General features: G+C 42.2%; 1 protein-coding gene and 1 long non-coding RNA gene across 3 annotated transcripts in view; one reads left to right on the forward strand and one right to left on the reverse strand.

The window, feature by feature from the left end:
- PRR16 (proline rich 16) overlaps positions 1-5,720 on the reverse strand; it is a 297,598-nt gene extending 291,878 nt beyond the window's left edge. For both annotated transcript variants that reach the window (XR_004301922.1, XM_032425270.1), the window contains exon 1: positions 5,361-5,720. Coding sequence is in view for 1 of the 2 variants with exons in the window: in XM_032425270.1 (XP_032281161.1) it covers positions 5,361-5,519 (159 nt within the window). In the remaining variant the exon portion in view is untranslated. The remainder of the gene's footprint in view (positions 1-5,360) is intronic.
- On the forward strand, positions 1,266-18,175 carry LOC116645219. Its single transcript, XR_004301923.1, has 3 exons — positions 1,266-3,975; positions 15,487-15,659; positions 18,113-18,175. It is a non-coding gene; the product is annotated as an uncharacterized LOC116645219 (long non-coding RNA).
- The last annotated feature ends 516 nt before the right edge of the window (positions 18,176-18,691 follow it).

Here is an 18,691-nt window from a genome sequence, read left to right on the forward strand (position 1 = left end):
CACTTCAATTTTGTTGTGAACCTAAATCTGCTCTAAAAAAATAAAGTCTTAATAAAGTAAATACATTTAAAAGTTTTTTTTTAAAAAAAAGAAGAAAGTACTATTTGTTGTTTACTCATCTTTTATTTTTAGCTTGATGTCGGTTATGCACATTTCAATCAGAACTGAATCAGAAGCCTATTGGAATTTTACCCTTCTAATTCTCAAAAATCGCCCATGAAATTTTTCGGGAACTAGATCTATAGAAGGATCTGTAGTTTAATTTGGGAAAATATGTTTTGCTCAAACTTGCATTTCTCTTCTACTACATTTTGATGTAAACACCTGAGATCCTCAGAAAAGTAAGGGTGGAAAAAGACGAATCCAGGTGACAATGAAAGCTACTCCTTTATTATCTATTTACTTCACTATTGGCTGAGGCACATTATCTATTTATTACTTTAAGGCACGTGAGTTTCCTATCAGCTATTCCCTGAATCTTGAACAGTTTTAATGCACTGAAAACAGAGACAGTGAAAGATGGTTATTGGTTATCTTTATTTTCTCAGAACCATTCTGCTCCTTCAGTAACATGCTAAGTCACCATGCTTAAGGCAAGAAAAATTAAAAAAAAAACATTTTAGCATTTGGTAAATATCCTTGAGTTTAGGGACACAGACTGTTGTATAAAGAAGCTAAAGTACAGCTATTGCTACGATTGAATGAACTGTGAAATTTCATTCATTCACAACTTTAGAACTTGGGAAATACTCCAGAGATTATTCTCTATAATTTGTTCTAGTGATGAATTTTATGTGCATGGACTTATTCACCAAAAAATACTTGGTAGGATTTCCTAGAGCAATAAACTACAGAACTTCACAAGGATAAGCCATTTAAAAGGCGGAAAACATTTAAAAACAAAAATATTTTGCAGGTAATTGTTAATTCTGTGACTTCTGTTTTCATCAGTCCCCAAATGGATCGTTTCTAGTGGATTTTCAAACTTCTCAAAATTAAACTTAAGCTTAATTTATTTCTCTGTATGACCTCATAAGAAAGATCATGGCTGTTTCCCAATCTACAGCCATAATACTGACCTAACTTCCCACCTAAGAGTCCAATCACTGAGTCCAGGGCACAGAAAGAATAACTCATCTTAACTGGATCCTCTGTGAGAGACATATCTACTCACAAGGCTTAGCAATAAATAAATAAATTTATATATACATATAATTTTATATATAGATAGATACATATATATACAGACACATAATTATATTTATCAAATATTTTAAATTTAATACATTTATTAAATAAATAATATATGCATATATCCAATTAGCAGTCTGATTACTTCAAATTGTAAAATGAAACACTACAAACATGTTCAAAGTTATAATCAGTCTAAACTAAAAGAGAATATAGCTTAAGCAGCAATGAGTTTTGTTTCCAAATCAAAGGCTCTTTACTACATATTCCAGTCTCTGTCTAACCAACAAGATCTTTGATACCATATTAACACCAACATTTGAGGCAAAACAGTTTACCAGTGAGATCTTCATAAAAGAACAGGCAAATTGGTACCCAAAGATGTCAGATTATTTGACAACTATTTTTAAAGAGTAATGACTCTTTCTTCTACATTTCTTAACAACAACAACAAAAAGGATATACTCACACCTAATAAACCAGTAATGGCTAATTTCATCCCTAAAACTCTATAGAGTTTCACCACTATTTTTTTTTAATGTGTAGAAAAAAGCATCATGGAATAATATTGTATTATTACTGTTATGTATTAATGCTATTTCCTGTTAAATCCTTCTCCGCTCTACTTCAAATTGTATCCACATCTCAAAGATCTAAAATCTTCCTTTTTGACTATTCACCCACCCAAATGACTTATCCTTCAGGAAAAACTCCAATACTCAATTGTGGGACTCGGATATGTGATTTTCTATATATGGCATTGATCCATCTGTGTTTATCATGACAATCTGAATAAATTGTAAGTTCCTTAAAATTCTTATCTTACCATCGTTTTTAAGCTTCTACTTTCTTCACTGAAGGCTTACTATCCTAAAGACATAGCAAATATCACTGTATAAATCTACATAAACTAATTCTTAATCTCAATTCTGTTTTTTATTCTCAAGCCTCTTAGATCAGAGTGAGAGTGGCCACTAAAAGGAATAATGCCTTTTTACACTACTGATGTTCAAAGACAGGAAAAACGCATCCCAAACTACCGCTTTGAGCTCACTGAGACCAGAAACTACAACTCAAGTCATCTTGGTAGCCATAAAAAGATGTACCTGAATTTTCAGAAGACTCAAGACCAGAAAACTTCTAAAAAGAAAAGCAATTTCAAAATAACCTCAAGGGTCCAATACTGTTGGTGCAGAATTTATGCAAAAATAAAAAATAGAATATTCAAAAAAGAATACTGCATTTTAGAATAGAAGCAAAAAAGAAAAACAAATACCATATGGTGACTAATATAGTGATCTAGTCATAATCAGTTTTTTTATTTCTAATTTCTGCTCCAAGTAATAAGAACTGTCTGCTAATTTATATCAAGATATAGTAGGGCCTAAAGGCACAGCATTGCCAATAAAGGAACTAGAATTCTAAATATAACAGTTTATGTTTAATACGTACCATGGTAGGCTTCCAGAATATTGAATGTAACTGTTGATGAAGAGTGAAATTCATATTTACAAGTCATAGCTATAGGGACCAACAAGGTTTGCAATTTTACAAAGTTTTAAGTTACTCCTCCATTCAAAACTACATCAAAGGCATGTTCAATCACATGTGCAGTACTATCTTAAAAAGATAAATGCTGGACAACTGCAAGATGTCATAGGTTAAACATGCCCTATAAATATTTGTTCTCAAAATAACTATCATTCATGTTATATGAAAGGCCAGGGTTCTGAGATTGAGCCTTAGTAGACACAACTCCTTGTGCAAACCTAAGACAATGATAGCCTCAGGAAAGTAATTAACAATCTCATCACAACCTTTATCATTCATAAATTTCACTCTCAGGGTAAGATTTTTCCACAAACAGGCCCTGGCAGCCAATCAAAGATTCCAAAGCATTAAGTCAAAATTTTATCTCTCCATCTGTCTAGAAGATCCATCCTTTCATTTACTTGGTTATACATTATTTACGCCTCCCCACACTTTTTGTAAATGACCTGTTCTTGTTTTTGCCCTTACAAAGGCTCAAATAAAAGAAGACAGAGAAAGAGTGGGAGATCCACAGACTTCCTGACTGACCTCTTTGTGATTCTAATGAAGAGCCCTAGGGAGGTTAAAAGTTTCACTGTAGATCTACCTGGTCTCCGAATGTCTACAGGATAATGAGCCAAAGGAGAACCAGGACTCTGCAGTTCTTCCTTATTTATTCTGTCTAAAATAGAGAGTGGAGTGACACATCATAACATAAGGAAGTATGTGCCCATAAAGGCAGAGTTTTGACTGCCTTTCTCTTAATTTCAGCCTCCTCCCTAAGACAGTAAACACATCACTTTGCTGATGTAGGTTTTCCTCACCCCCACGGTAGAAACCTCAACTACTATAAAGCACAATTCTGCCAAAGGGAACATGCCCAAATTTGTTCATTTTTTAAAACGCCATAATGTTTCAGATGAAAACACAGCCTGCCAAAGATGTCAAATAAAAGAATAACAAAGAAGAAACGAACAGCATCTTTAGACTTGAATTTCAATGCATAACCTCCCCATCTGTCAACCCGTTGTGAAGCACTGATCCCAGGGATGCCCTGCGAACACAGACAAGTTAGATCCTTGCACCTATCATCTGTATCAATCTCCACTCCCAGGACCTCACTGGTAATTGCGTTCTGTCTCTGGAACAACCTGCAGAGATGGCATGAGCCACTGGCAAACCCAACCCCGCCACTGAATGGGCCATTTTCACAGGTTTTCATTCGGCAACAAATGCGGAGCTCAGTTCCTCGAGGTAATGGGAAATCCGGGGAGGAAGGGAGTTGGGCTGGGGGAGGCGGGGGTGGAAGGGGGCTCTTGCCTCACGTTTGGATTGGAAATTGGATAGAGGAGGTCGATGTCGAGAGGCCAGACATCCAAACCACCCTCAGTCTCCTCCCACTTGGCCTCCGAAAACAGGAATACCATCTTGGACCTCGCGTACGCCCCACTCCTCCCCTTCCCGCCGCGGCCACCAGCTTAGAAGTTAGAGTCTTCGCTCTCGCACAACTGCGGGTGCGGACTCCCTGACCGAGAACCGCACCAGCCAGCCTTCGGTAGCGGAACGGCGGGCTCCGACTCCGCCACCAGCTCCGCGGCGCCACCAGCTGCCGGCGGGGTAGGCGCGCGGGAGACCCCACCTCTCCCACCCGACCCTCCCTCCCCCACCCCCGCCTTGACTTACGCAGCCTCAACCCCGACACCCTCGGCTTCCTTCAGTCCCAATCACAGGGGTAGGGGTTGGAGGGCAGAAGTGGAACCGAGGGTCAGGGTGAGGGCGGAGCGGGAAAGAACGCAAACAGTCCGGTTCCCAAGAGCCAGGACGCAAGTGGCAAGACCCTGCTGCACGCCCACCACACACACACACACACACACACACACACACACACGAACACGCTCACCGACGCGCCCCGCTCCCCAGGTTCAATGCCAAGTGGCTACAAGATGGGAGGAAGGAAGGAGGTGGGGTGGCGTGAAGGCCCGGAGTTACTGGGAGCGGCGTTCGGAGAGCAGGGGATGCTTCAGGAACTGCCAAAGTGAGAAAGTCCCAGACCCCCTCTCCATCCCCAAGCCTGGGCTCCCCTGCCTGCAGCCCGGGTCGCCCTCCTTCCAGCGGGGCTCGAGAGGCGGGGAAGGGAGCCGGAGCCGAGCTTCCCCTGAGCTGCCCTCCCCGGCCTGGCCCAGGGCCCGGAACCCGGCCCCCCTCCAGCCCCGGCTTGGGGAGACTGCCAGGCAAGGAGCGACTTGCCAAAGGACTCTGGGGGAGCAAGAGGGCAGGACAGGAGCATTTTGCACGCTCCGGCCCGGCTGCTCATTTCTTCCTCTGTCGACACACCCCCAGTGAGCCCCCTTCCCCGACATTACACGCACACAGATAGAGAGACACGCACCCGTTCGCCCTTCCCACCACCCCAAGTCCATCGATTAAAACACTAGTTGATTTCTTCCTGATTAAAAAGAAAAAAAAAAAAAGTGCAACAACTCTTCTCAGGAGTCGCCCGAGCCAAGAAAGTCCGTCTGCGGGCGTCTTTCTATAGTTTACTAGGAGTTAAGAAATCGGGCGATCCCCAGTGAAAACGGGACCGGAACCCCGAGGGGGCGAAAGGTGACGAACTCCGTCCCCACCCCCGCGCCTCTCACCTCCTTAAGTTCCTTGGCCACGTCCTTCAGGTCGCCCAGGACTAATTCTAGATCCTCCACGATGATCTTGATCTGCTCCTTCACCTTGGTTTTGGAGGCTGCCGGCGGTCCCTCGGCTGGAGAGGACGAGGAGGGGGTCCCCTTGGACTTGGCTGACATTCTCTGGGGGCAGGCGAGGCAGGTCAGCACAGGCGGGCGAGCGGAGGCTGCTGGGCGCCCCCGTCCCTGGCGCTGCTGCGGCCGCTGCCGCCCCGATCCCCCCACATCTTGGACGCTCCCTGGGCAGCGGCGGGCGGCTGCGCTCGGCGCTCGGCTGGGCGGCCGCACCGTGGTGCTGCCATCAACTCCCCGAGACGCGGCGCTCGGCGCGGGGCTGCAGACGGGCGAGCAGCGCGCCTGCGCCTCCTCCCGCCGCCGCCCGCCGCTCTCGCGCACACACGCGCTCGCTCCCCGCCCGCGGACACGGCCGCCCGGACCGCCGCGCCCGGGGCCGTCAGCTGCAGTGCCCGCGGCCCGGACCTCCGGGAGCCGTCGCCCCACACCTGGGCGTCCGCGAGCCGGGAGCCCGCTCCGCGCCCTGCCCACCCCTGGCCTTGATCCTGAAGCGCCCTCATCTTCGCAGCCCGCTGGGTGTCTTCGCACGGCGAGCCCGGGTGCTTCCTTCTCGCCCGCTAGCAGAGCCCTGGAGCCCCCAGCACACTTTCTGACAATATGCGAAGAACCACAGTAGGGCCAGGAGTTGGATGGGGGGGCAGTAGAGCGACCCTAAGTGTTTACCCAGGACCAAAGTACGTTCAGAAGGCCTCCAGTCACTCTCCTGGTGACCTACGAGTTAAACGGAGGTCTTCCTACTTCTGCAGGAGGGAGAGAGAGAAATGGGCATACATGAGGACCCCTCACCCCCTGGAATAATGAAATTCAACCAATATTCTTGAAAGAGTTTGCCTAATCCTGCTGATTCCACAAAAGCAATAGCGGATTTATTAATTTCAAGTCCTCACACCAAAAATCCCCCGGGGGGGAGAGTGTCTGAGTCATCTTGGCTGTACTTATCTGGGACAGCTCCTCTTTTTCTTTCTTTTTTTTTTTTTAAACTACCCTTTCTATTTTCCTGATGTATGTTTTGGGTGGGTGGGAGGGCAGAATAAGCTGTCTGCATCTCTTCTTAGGAGCACTGAATAAGAAGAGTGCCTCCAACTTTTTTCTTCCATCAATTTTTTTTTTTTTAATTTCCATTTCGAGTCTTTTGCTACTAAATAGGAAATAACTTTCAGACTGTTCTGTCAAAGGGACCCAGGGAGGGGAATTAATAGGAAGCCTTCAGTTTCATTCTCAGTAGGTGGCTCCCATTCTCATTAGCTAAAGTTTTAATTTCCTTAGTAACAAACCCATGGGCTATTAGCTACTGACCTGACAGGATGGCTGTACTTTATTGTCTTCAGTGCACACTACTCCAAATCATTATTTTAATAGGCTGCCCCTTTTGGTCATGCCTTCCCCCGGGGCCCTTGTTTCTTCCTCCTCACAGCCCAGGTGGCTCCAACGAGTTTCTAGAGATGAAGAAAATCTTGGCAGTTCTTCTCTTCTGAGTTCCTTAAACCCTCCATAATCAATCAGTCTTAATTCTGAACAATTTATCTTGACAAAATCATTGGAAGTCATACATGGAGTATGAAAAAAAAAGAGGCAACAGAAGAAAACACATAGAAATTTAGATATGGTGTCAAAACAGTAACAGCATTGAAAAATACATTGAAAAATCAGAGGACAAAGAAGAAAGGTCAAAAGCAGGGGCTGCTGGAGGACAATTAAAGTAAAGAAAGAATCAACCAGTGTGCAGTAAGCAAATTGGAGAGGAGAAAACGAAGAAATACTTAAAAGTGTTATATAAGTAATATGCTTAAGGTCTCTGAGTTGGGGAGAATAGATTTTTTTTTCTAAGTTCTTTTATCTCTGCAGGTTCTTTATATTATATAGATATAACAGTAAAAATAATTATATCAGCTTTACAAACTCTCCCACTGGTAATTTCTGATCTTTAATGACACTCTTATTTCATATGTGAATAGAGATAAATGGTCAGAAATGGCAGGAGATCATATGAGAAAAAAAGAAAAAGTGCGTTTCCTCTAGATTTGAAGTTTTGACTCTCAGTAGTAGGCAGGTAAATACAGAAGCCCCCCAAACTCAAAGTATAATAATTTTAGGCAAGAATATTGGAGAAGAGGAAAGGAAGTGGTATTTTCCTTCCCACTGACAAAATAATACTCTTGTAATATAAGAATATATCCATGCTACTCTCAATCCTCTTCACTAAAGATGTGGGAAAAAAAAATCTGTTGTCCTATGATATCCATTGCTATTAAGGAACTGAACTATTCTGGCTCAAAACTGAATCATAATTATTACTCTAAAACACACCATCCACACCCATATCACAGTTTATTCTTAAATAATGGCTGTCACCTATCTATGTCTATACTGGAATACAGTATGGAGTCAATTAAAAGGGGAAAAGTTAAAACTGACTTCCAAACCCAAACTAAAAATCTTTTAGGACCCAAGCAGTGGTGGCTACCACTATTTTCCAGTTATTAAGCAGGTATGGGTAAAATATTCCTAAACAAGAAAATTTTAGAGTTAAAAAATACTGAGGGAAAGAAAGCAGAATGAAAACGACACAAACATATATTTATATATATGTTTTATGTATATGTGTGTGCATATATATATATATATATATATATGCAGTCTATTTACTTTCTACTTTTTTTGTACCCATATGGAAAAAAATCATTCATCATTCATTCCTTTGGCTCATCCTGGACTCTCTCAGAGGTTCGTATATGATGTTTTAAGCCAAATTATGGAGACCACAGAACAAAAGCGACACATAGTAAAATTTCTGATGAATCTGTCCATAAATTTCTTTATGTACTAGCACTAACTACAAATGGGTACATACTTAAACCCCATCACTTATAAACTTAGACACATAACAGATTTCTAAATAAAGGAAGGTCTTATTCACAGAAGTGATTGTGCACCCCGCATTTTATTTTTTCTGTGTCTTTATATTTTCTGAGTTTTGCAGCAAGAAGGATTGGATAATTATAGGAGATCATCTAGTGGTTGTTTTTTTAGTTACAAGCACTTATCAGTATTCTTGAGCGTGTGTGTGTGTGTGTGTGTGTGTGTATGTAATCTACTGCAACTGATCCCTAATAATTGATGTGCAGGAAATGTTAGGACACTGACATAATTTTGAATTCATAAAGAGTTCAAGAATATTCCCAAAATACTTTGTCCCATTTTGGTGTGGTGGCTCTTACTGATTTATTACCTTAACAATGCTCATTGATTCTCAAACAATGGATGCTATGCATGATATAACATCACTCTTAATGGAGACTTTTGGTTTTCTTTCTTATTTTTTCTTTTGCATGAATTTATTTTCGTTTGAAAATCTAATAAAGTTATTAGAGATCTTTGAAAAGATGAAAAAAAAAAAAAAAGAATGGCAGCATTGCTCTGACCAAAATAGTTTTCTCTGGGGGATTGTGGGGGAGAGTGGGAAAGGACATGAATGGCTAAAAGATAAAATGCTGTCAGTGAAACACAGCAGAGAAAAATAAGGAAAGTTCTCCATATATACGGTGACTAGTAAATACATTGCATACATGGGCAGTGGCTCTCAGACTCTGGCATGCATGGGAGCTTGTTAAAGCACAGATTACTGGCCCCCTGCTCCCATGGTGTCTGATCCAGTAGGTCTGGGGTGAGGTCTGAAATTTGCCTTTCAACGTGTTCCTAGGCTGCCAGAAAGGGATCACAGTTTGAAAATCACTGGTTTGAGAGATGAAAAGAAAACTTCAGGTTTCCTTTTTTTTTTTTTTTTTTTAGATGTTATTTATTTGACAGAGAGAAAGCACAAGCACGGGGACCAGGAGAGGGAGAAGCAGACTCCCCGCTGAGCAGGGAGCCCGATGTGGGGCTTGATCCCAGGGTCCTGGGGTCATAACCTGAGCTGAAGGTAGACGTTTAACTGACTGAGCGACCCAGGCACCCCAAACTTCAGGTTTCTTTCTAGCCACAGTAAGCCTTAAAGATCATCTAGTTATATCTCTTTATGTTACAGATGAGAAAACTAAGACCCTGGGAGGTTAGAAGATATATCCAATGTTTCACATCTAGAGAATACAAACTACAAATACAACAAGCTAGAACTCCGTGTTGACTCATACGTTTTGTTGGAGTGGTCTCCATTTGTCCCCAGAAGTGTCTCCTTTTTATCAACTCCCTTTTGGCATGACGTCTAGCTTCTATAGATAAATGTATTTTGGTTTACAAAATGTGATCTGAAAATTTAAGTGGAAGTATTCTAAGTAGAACTGTGTCTATTGCAAAGCAGTTGCTTAATAAATACCTGGCAAGAAAATAAAATACTGAACGAAGTGTTGTCCACCTCTATGCATTTTGAGATTAATTTAATTCAACAAATATTTTTTAAATGGCTGCTCTAGGCAAGAATCTACACTATGGAGGATCTATAGCAACTAGGTTTAGCAAGACATAGTCCTAGTAGGAACAATTAGGTAATTCCACACATGACTCGAATATAAAAACTGAGATTACCTCCGAGTATCTCGTCTTGCCTTCTCTCCCAACTGTAATCAGTTTATTTCACTTGATCTCCGAAGTCAATATATACTTGGCTTTTGTTTTGTTTTTTTGTCTTTTACTTTTTATCCATATATCAGAAACTGAACTTTGCCTTAACTCAACAAAGGATATTGTTTCAGAGCCAAACCAAAGAAAGGATAGAAATATCTTCACGTGGGATTGGAGCCAGAAATTCTAAGATCACTGGGACTACTTCTTTCTGTCCCTGCATCCCACCACCGTTTTGTGGATTGTTACTTTCTCTTAAGCTCGTTTCTACATAAGGTTAAAATGGGGTCCCTGGTAAGTCCAGGCTCACATCTTCACAACTTTGCAACTAGAAAAGAAAAAGATCGTCACAGCAAGCTTCCAGGAGAAGACTTTGATAGGGCTAGCATAGGGTATGGACACCTCAGCCCATCATCATGACTGGGTTGGGCACAAAGCTGATATCAGAGTCGTGGCATACCTATGGAAAAGGCATACATTTGTATACTCATTACCACGATTTTCCAGCAGGTGGCAGTAAAACAAGTTATTCCACCGAAATCTGTATACTATGATAATTTTCTTATATAGAAGTAAAGTACTTTTGGGGCGCCTGGGTGGCGCAGTAGTTTAAGCATCTGCCTTCGGCTCAGGTCATGATCCCAGGGTCCTGGGTCGAGCCCCGCGTCAGGCTCCACACACAGTGTGGGGTCTGCTTGAGATTCTCTCTCTCTCCCTGTCCCTCTGTCCCTCCCTCTCATGCTGTCTCTCTCTCTCCCTCTCTAAAATAAGTAAAATCTTTTAAAAATTTTTTAAAAAGAAGAGGTAAAGTGTTTTCAAGAAGCAAAATCATTTTCAGATTCACACAAAGAAAGACACCATAGAAGTTAGCAATGCTTGGGTGAGAAACTGGTGGTGAGGAAGTTTAATGACTGGCCCAGCTTGGATCGAGTTGCCTACACCTGTGTCCTATTTCTCCACCAAAAGAGGAAACGTGCCCCTGTGAATATAAAAACAACAGGTGTCCTCCATATAGACTTTAACTGGATCATATACCTTATTTTTTTCTCACACTTAGAGATTAACATCTTTTTCTTTAAAGATTTTATTGATTTATTTGACAGAGACAGACACAACGAGAGAGGGAACACAAGCAGGGGGAGAGGGAGAGGGAGAAGCAGGCTTCCTGCTGAGTAGGGAGCCCGACGCGGGGCTCGATCCCAGGACTCTGGGATCATGACCTGAGCCAAAGGCAGACGCTTAACAACTGAGCCACCCAGGCACCTGAGATTAACATCTTTTAATTGTTCTTGCTTCTCAAAGCTAGCTTCACTCAAGTCTTCCACTGGGCATTCAGTTTACCCATACTAAGAACCCTTCATCCAGTCCCATCTCAGGGTCCCAGCTTAGAAGACCTCACCAAGCCCAGAGCTGCCGAACTGCCCCATGACATGTGCAAGCAATTCTGAAACAATGACTCCTTTCACCCAAGTCTTCAGGAGTTTCCACTCATCCTAAATCCCTGGGACCTCTGCCTCACATCCCATTTCGCCTCTCAGCTTCAAACTTCTGGGCCAAGTGAAGAGAGAACCTGAGACTTTGAATACTCCAGGACTCTTAACAGACATGCCAAAGAGGTGTTTTTTAAAACTTGGCTGATTGCCACTCTGCACAGTTTAACAGCTTAGCAGCCTCTTTCCCTGGAAGGCAATTCGGCTACAACCAACGAAAACTTGATCATTTCATAGAAAACAACACACCCTACTAGCACCATGATCACTGAAAATTCTACTCAATCATTCACGCACCCAATTAATTTTAGTAGGTACTTGGCAATCGCTGTTGCTCTAAGTTTCGGGGTCCTTAGTTTTTTATCTTAGTTTTTGTTTCCCCCCCACAAGAAAGTAAGTAAGGGTGAGCCAGGGAGAATTACTGGTTTTGATAAAATCAAGGAGGACAGAGAAGTTGGCAGCACTTGTACCCCTCCCTCTGCTTAAGGAATTCTCTGGCCTTCTGGAAAATAAAGCTGGGTCCTGCCAGGTATAAGGTGCCCAGCAATGTCATCCATGGTGTATGGTCAGAGTATGTAGTTTTAGTTCCTTGTCTGAAAACTGGGATGGGACGACCCAACTCTGCAAAGAGTCTAGGCATTCTGTATAATGCTGAGTGTAAGGACTTAGACGCCCTGCCAGTCTGAGCTAGTGGACCTTGATACAATAATCGGGGTCCATAATGAAGCTAATACTCTAGTTAATTGTCATGCTACTTGCACTTTTCAATCCCTCTGGCTCACCAGAAGTCCATGAGCTTTGGCCCAAGCCTCAACCCAAGCTTCAAATATATATTGTTATATTTGTGTCCCCAGTGCATTCCAATGTTGAAGCCCTACCCCCGGCATGATGGTATTTGGAGATGGGGCCTTTGGGAGGTAGCTAGACTTAAATTAGTTCATGAAAGCGGGGCCTCAGAATAGCATTAGTGGTTTTATTTTCTTTTTTAAGATTTTATTTATTTATTCTGGGGTGGCGGGGGAGAACGTGGGGCAGAGGGAGAAGGAGAGAGAAACTCAAGCAGACTCTGCTCTGAGCACAGAGCCCAACAGGGGCTTGATCCCACCACCGCGAGATCATGACCTGAGCTGAAGGCAAGAGTCAGCTGCTTATCCAAATGTGCCACCGATGTGCCCCAGCATTAGTGGAGGGGAAGAGAGAGATGTCTCCTTCTATGAGCATGCACCAAGGAAAGGTCATGTGTGGCCACTATGGGAAGACAGAAATCTGCAAGCCAGGAAGAGAATCCTCCCCAGGAACTGAATCGGCCGCCACCCTGATTTTGGATTTCCTCACTTCCAAAACTGTGAGAAAAGAAGTATCCGTTCCTTAAGTCACTTAGCTTGAGAGTATTCTGTTATGGAAGCCCAAGCTAAGATAGATTTTGTTTTGTTTTGTTTTTTTCCAGCTTTAGCGAGATATGCGACATATAATGCTATGTAAGTTTAAGGTGTACAATGTGATGATTTGAAAGATGTAAAACGAGGGCCACCTAATGCCTTCATCCTGTCACATGATCACCATTTCGTTCTTGTGGTGAAAACATGTACAATCTTCTCTTTGGGGAACTTTCAAGTATGTAATACAGTGTCATGAGCTACAGTCACTATGCAGGACTATTAGATCCCCAGAACTTGCTCATCTTGTAGCTGAAAGTTTGTACCCTTTGCCCAACATCTCCCCTTTTTCACCATTCCCCCACTAGTAACCACCACTCTACTGTCTCTTTCTGTGGGTTCAGATTTTAAAGATTCCATGTTTAAGTGAGACCACACAGCTTCTGTCTTTGAATTATTTCACTTAGCATCATGCCCTCACGATTTATCCAACTTGTCACAAATGGCAGTGTTTGATTCTTTTTCATGGCTGAATAATACTCCACTGAGAGAGCGAGAGCGAGAGAGAGAGAGAGAGAGAGGGAGGGAGACATCGTCTTTACTCATTGGTTGAGTAACACTTAGGTTGTTTCCATATCTTGGCTATAGTGAATAATGCTTCAATGAACGTGGGAGAGTATGGATATCTCTTCGAGGTCCTGATTTCATTTCCTTTGGATATATTTCCAGAAGTGGGATTACTGAGTCATATGGTAGTATGAAGACAGGTTTTGATACTGAGAAGTAGGGCAGTGTTGGAACAAATATGTAAAAATGTGAAAGCAGCTTTGGAGCTGGGTGAGGGATAGAGGTTGGAGGGGTTCTGAGGTACATGCTAGAACTACGGATATTAGGGCTACTCTCGTGGGAACTGAGAAAGAGGAGAGTTAGAAAGCAAGGCTCTATCCCCTTAGAGAGCACATAAACACTCATGCAGAGAATGTAGAAATATGGACATGACCGGCCATTCTGGTGCGGTCTCAGATGGAAATAACGAACATTGTATTGGAAACTGGAGGAGGGGCGCCTGGGTGGCTCAGTTGGTTAAATGTCTGCCTTTGGCTCAGGTCAGGATCCCGGGGTCCTGGGATCGAGCCCTGGATTGGGCTCCCTGCTCAGTGGGGAGCCTGCTTCTCCCTCTCCCTCTGCCCCTCTCCCTGCTTGTGCTATCTCTCTCTCACTCTCACGCTCAAACAAATAAATAAAATCTTTAAAGAAAGGGCGGGGGGAACTGGAGGAAAGGCGATCCTTGTTATAAAGGGGCAAATAACTTGGTTGAACTGTTTTGGAATTCTTCTGTTTTGTAAAAGGCAGAACTTGGGAGTGATGCAAGTGGATATTTTTAACAGAGGAGATTTTTAAGCAAAAAGTGGAAGGAGCGGTGTGTTTCCTCCTGGTTGCTTACAGTTTAACGCAAGAAGGGAGAGAGGAATCGTTAGGTAAAAAGGAACAAGAACTTAAACATTAAGAAAACTATGAGCTGACCATTTTGCAAAAATAAATACAAATAAGCACTGACCATTTTGCAAAACTAAATAATAAATAACCCATGCCAAAGAGAACACCAAAGGTGTGGCTGGGAAAATATAAATTGAACACAGCCAGTTTGAACTGAAGGGGATGGAGATGGGACAAAATAAAGGAAGTCTATACAACTTGTTAGATCCCATAGGATTGGGTCATAGTGTTATTAGGATGTGAACTTGCACTCTCCTTCAAGAAAGGGGAAGAAGGACCCCAAAGGCAATTCAGAGATCATCCGGGCCACCCTCTTGGTTTTAACAGATTGGATAGGCTTCAACCAAAGACCTGGGGAGGAGTCCATCTTGCAAAGCCATGGGGCCAGGCAGCCCACAGCCTTGGGGGCATAACGCCACCCAGCAGAGCCACAGAGATGGGACGACTGCCCCAGCAGGCCTGTAGGGTAGAGCAATCCAAAGAGGATTGATGACTGCCGAGCTTTAACATATGATGAAATCTGCCTTACTAGATATGGGACTTGCTGGGGACCCAAATCCCTTTCCTTTTATTTCTCCCTCTTGGAATGGCAATGTCTATGCTATGCCTGTCCCACCACTGTGTGTTGGAAGCACAGAAACCATAGCTCTGGTTTCAAAAGTTCACAGCTAAAGGGCAATTCTGCTTCTGATTCCGATGATATTGAGACGAGACTTTGGACTTTAGGCTATAGGGTTGATGATGGGAAAAGTTAACATTTTGGGGGCTGCTGGGATGCAATGAATGTATTTTGCATGTGAGAAGGAGATCAGTTTGGGGGGGCGCTGAAGCAGAATGTTATTGACTGAATGTTTGTGTTCCCTCAAAACTCCTATGTTTAAGCCCTAAGCCCAGTGTTATTTAGAGATGGGGCCTTTGGGAGGTAACTGGGGTTACACGAGGTCATGAGAATGGGCCTTCATAACAGGATTAGTGACCCCCCTGTAAGAAGAAGCCCTCTCTCAATACTTCTCTCTCACTCACCCCTCCCTCCTTCCCCTTCCCCTCACCTCCTTACCTCCCTCTCCCTTTCTCTGTCTCTCTCTGCGCAAGACCAAGGACAGGCCCTTTCTTGTCAGGGCACAACAAGAGGGCAGCCAGCCATCCGCAAGCCGGGAAGAGAACTCTCACTAGAAACCAAATCTGCTGGCACCCTGATCTCCAACTTCCCAGCCTCCAAAACTACGAGAAAATAAATCTCCGTTGTTTTAGCCACCCAGCCTATGGTATGTTGTTATGGCATCTGGAGCTCTCTAAGATAGGCATTACCCACCTCAGAGGAGTTCTATAATTACATGAAGAGGGCGTCATCTCTTAGAGAATGTGTGAGTTAAGCCGTGGAGTCTGGCGAATGCATGCAGTGTGTATGCGAACAATGCTCTCTGGGGTTTTGTAATTCACAAGCTGTGAAGCTGAATGTTAAAGTGCTCTGAAATGGACAGAAAGCAGTAGGGAGAGAGAGAGCAGTTAACCCGGTTAGGACGGATGCACAGTTGATAACAGCCTCAGGGCCTACATTAGGCAGGAATAATGAGGCTGGACTGGAAATAATCCATAGGCTTTTCAGGAATGAGAAGGAGGTATAAGCCACATGCTCTGGCAACTGATTCAAGACATCGGTGTGAAAGACGTCGAGTTTGATTTTAAGATTTTGAGACCATGTCATTTCCAAGTGTTCATTCGAATAGGTTTTGAAATATACTTACAAGTCATGCATAATCTGGTAATGATGCACTTTGCTGGACTGAAGGAAAAATAAGCAAGATGAATGTTTCATCTACTAGGAAACCAAGTGGTCAGATGTGCTGTTTTCTTGCAGAGGTCAAGTGTGTATGTAAATGATATATCATTTAAAGACCAGATATTATTATCAAAGTTCCTGTGTCAGAATAGTCAACATCACAAAATAAGCAGGTGCTTGCACCCTAATGAAAAATACTTATACTTATTACAGTGAGATTTTAGAGAATCTTAGAATTGCAGGATTAGAAATGACCTTAGAAGCCATATAATCCAAATCTTTTAATCTTACTGATATAGACACTGAGTTCAGAGACATTACACAGAACTAAGTGATCAGAATCAGACCTTCTGATACTTGGTCATACACGGACCCTCGAATGATACAAATAGGTCAAAACATTAGTTGTCCCTAAACTAACTCTTTTCAAAAGCATTGTGTAATAATGAGATATCATAAGAACCATCTCTCCTACCTTAAAATCTCCTACATCTTGAGGCCTCTGGGCAATCTCTAGTACTTTAAAAGGTCTTGATTACAATATCCTTTGAAAGATAGCAGGGATTAGAAAAAGGAACCCTTAATACTCCAGGTTCTAGAAAAGCTGTATAGGAGACCTCCAAGGACAGTAGCAGAATAAGATAGAAAAGAAACTGTTAACTTGATAATACAGCCAAAAAAAAATTAGTATGTAACTTTGTAACACAGATTTCTTAATGTTATGTTTCCAAATTGAATATATGTGTATAGGATGGCAACAAGGAAATATTTTTAACCATCTGTCACTACTGAAATTTGATCAAAGCCTTGCTATCTTTATTTTAATAATATTTGGTTCTAATTCTGTTAAGTTTTTCTCAATACCTTTTCCATACTTATAAGCGGTTTCATTTCTTTTACAATAACTTCTAATTCTTTGAAAAAGGTGTTTAATTTTATTTTGAGAGAGAGAGGGAGAGAGAGAGAAAAAGGTGTTTTTTAAATTTTATTTTGAGAGAGAGAGGGAGAGAGAGGGGGCAGGGGCAGAGGGAAAGGGAGAATCTCAAGCAGACTCCACGCTGAGCAGAGCCAGATGTGGGGCTTGATCTCCCAACCCTGAGATCCTGACCAGAGCCAAAATCAAGAGTTGGATGCTTAACTGACTGAGCCACCCAGGGGTCCCTCTAATTCTTTTCAACCATTTTCAATCCAGCATGTATTTGTAAGTGTTATAACTAACGGGGAAGAATGCTCAGTGTTGATCAATTTAAGACAATGTCTTTACTCCATAGTGGCATCCCATCATAATGCCTTCTATATTAGTTTTTCACATAATTTTTATAAAAACTTTTTAGTATTACCATGTGTAAAGTCCTATCAGGCTGTATTTCCACTGTGCTTAGCACCAGCTCAACTAGTAGTTTAGCAGGGCATTTGAAAATGGTTCAGCCCTTTCCCACGTAGCACCGTGGGACAGCAAAGTGTCCCTCATTCCATTAAATGCCCCTCATATCAACTGTCCAGATGTCTAAAAGACCCCCTGGAGAGTTTCCTTTAAAAACTACTTTGCCGTGTGGTTTTTAGGATCTAATAGAAGGGAAAGTCTCTATCCCTTATTTGGGGTTTTTAAAGAACTAGTACAAAGTGTTACACTGTCTCTCTTATTCTTTCTAAACAATAAAGCAGCAGGCGGACCGTGGAAACTGAGTAGATTTGAAGTTAGACACCTTTGGTTTGAAACTCATGTTGTCACTAGCTCTGTGCTCTTAGACACTGAAACTCCACCAGTGTGGTTACAGTACCTATTTGCAAAAGTGAATTGAGAATCAAAAGAGATAATTATGTGGAAACATTTTGTAATCTGTGAATTACCGAACAAATGTTAGTCACTGTTATTCTTTTTGTTTGTTCTGATTGATGTTCTCTGTGCTTCCTCCCCTGCTACCTCCCCTGTTCCAGGACTTGGCTGCTTTCCAGAATTGCTTGATTAAGTAAACCCCTCTACAACAGCAATTTTTCAAGGTATATTCTAACCGTTTCAATTTTTTTTTTAATTTTGAAACACTGCATACTATGGTACCCCTCTTACATATGATGAAGGTGAATATCAGGATATGAAAGTCTGAAACATCTTATCTGTTTAATTTTTGTTTCCAAACTTACTTCATTTGACCATGGGATCCCATACTTTCTATGTCTTGTCCTCCCCTCCCCTTCCCTCCCTTCTTTCTTCTTTTAACATAACACCTGTAAATATTCTGCTTAAAGAATTTCATAGAACACAATTTAGTAAGATCTGTTCCAAAAGCTTTGAATGATGATTACACTTGATCATATTTTGCTTTTCCTAAGAATTGATTCTGTATACCACGATTATTCGATATAGGAGGGCTTTATCAGAAATTTTGTTGTATGTTTCTGTAGCATTTTTATGCTCATGTATTTTTCCAAATAACAAATTTTGTTCTGTTATTTTTATTCATGCTGTATTTGTATAGATCCCTATTATTTTCCACCCACTGCCTAATGTCACATCAT

The sequence above is a fragment of the Phoca vitulina genome, unplaced genomic scaffold (assembly GCF_004348235.1).
Source record: "Phoca vitulina isolate PV1807 unplaced genomic scaffold, GSC_HSeal_1.0 scaffold32, whole genome shotgun sequence".
Classification (NCBI taxonomy): domain Eukaryota; kingdom Metazoa; phylum Chordata; class Mammalia; order Carnivora; family Phocidae; genus Phoca; species Phoca vitulina.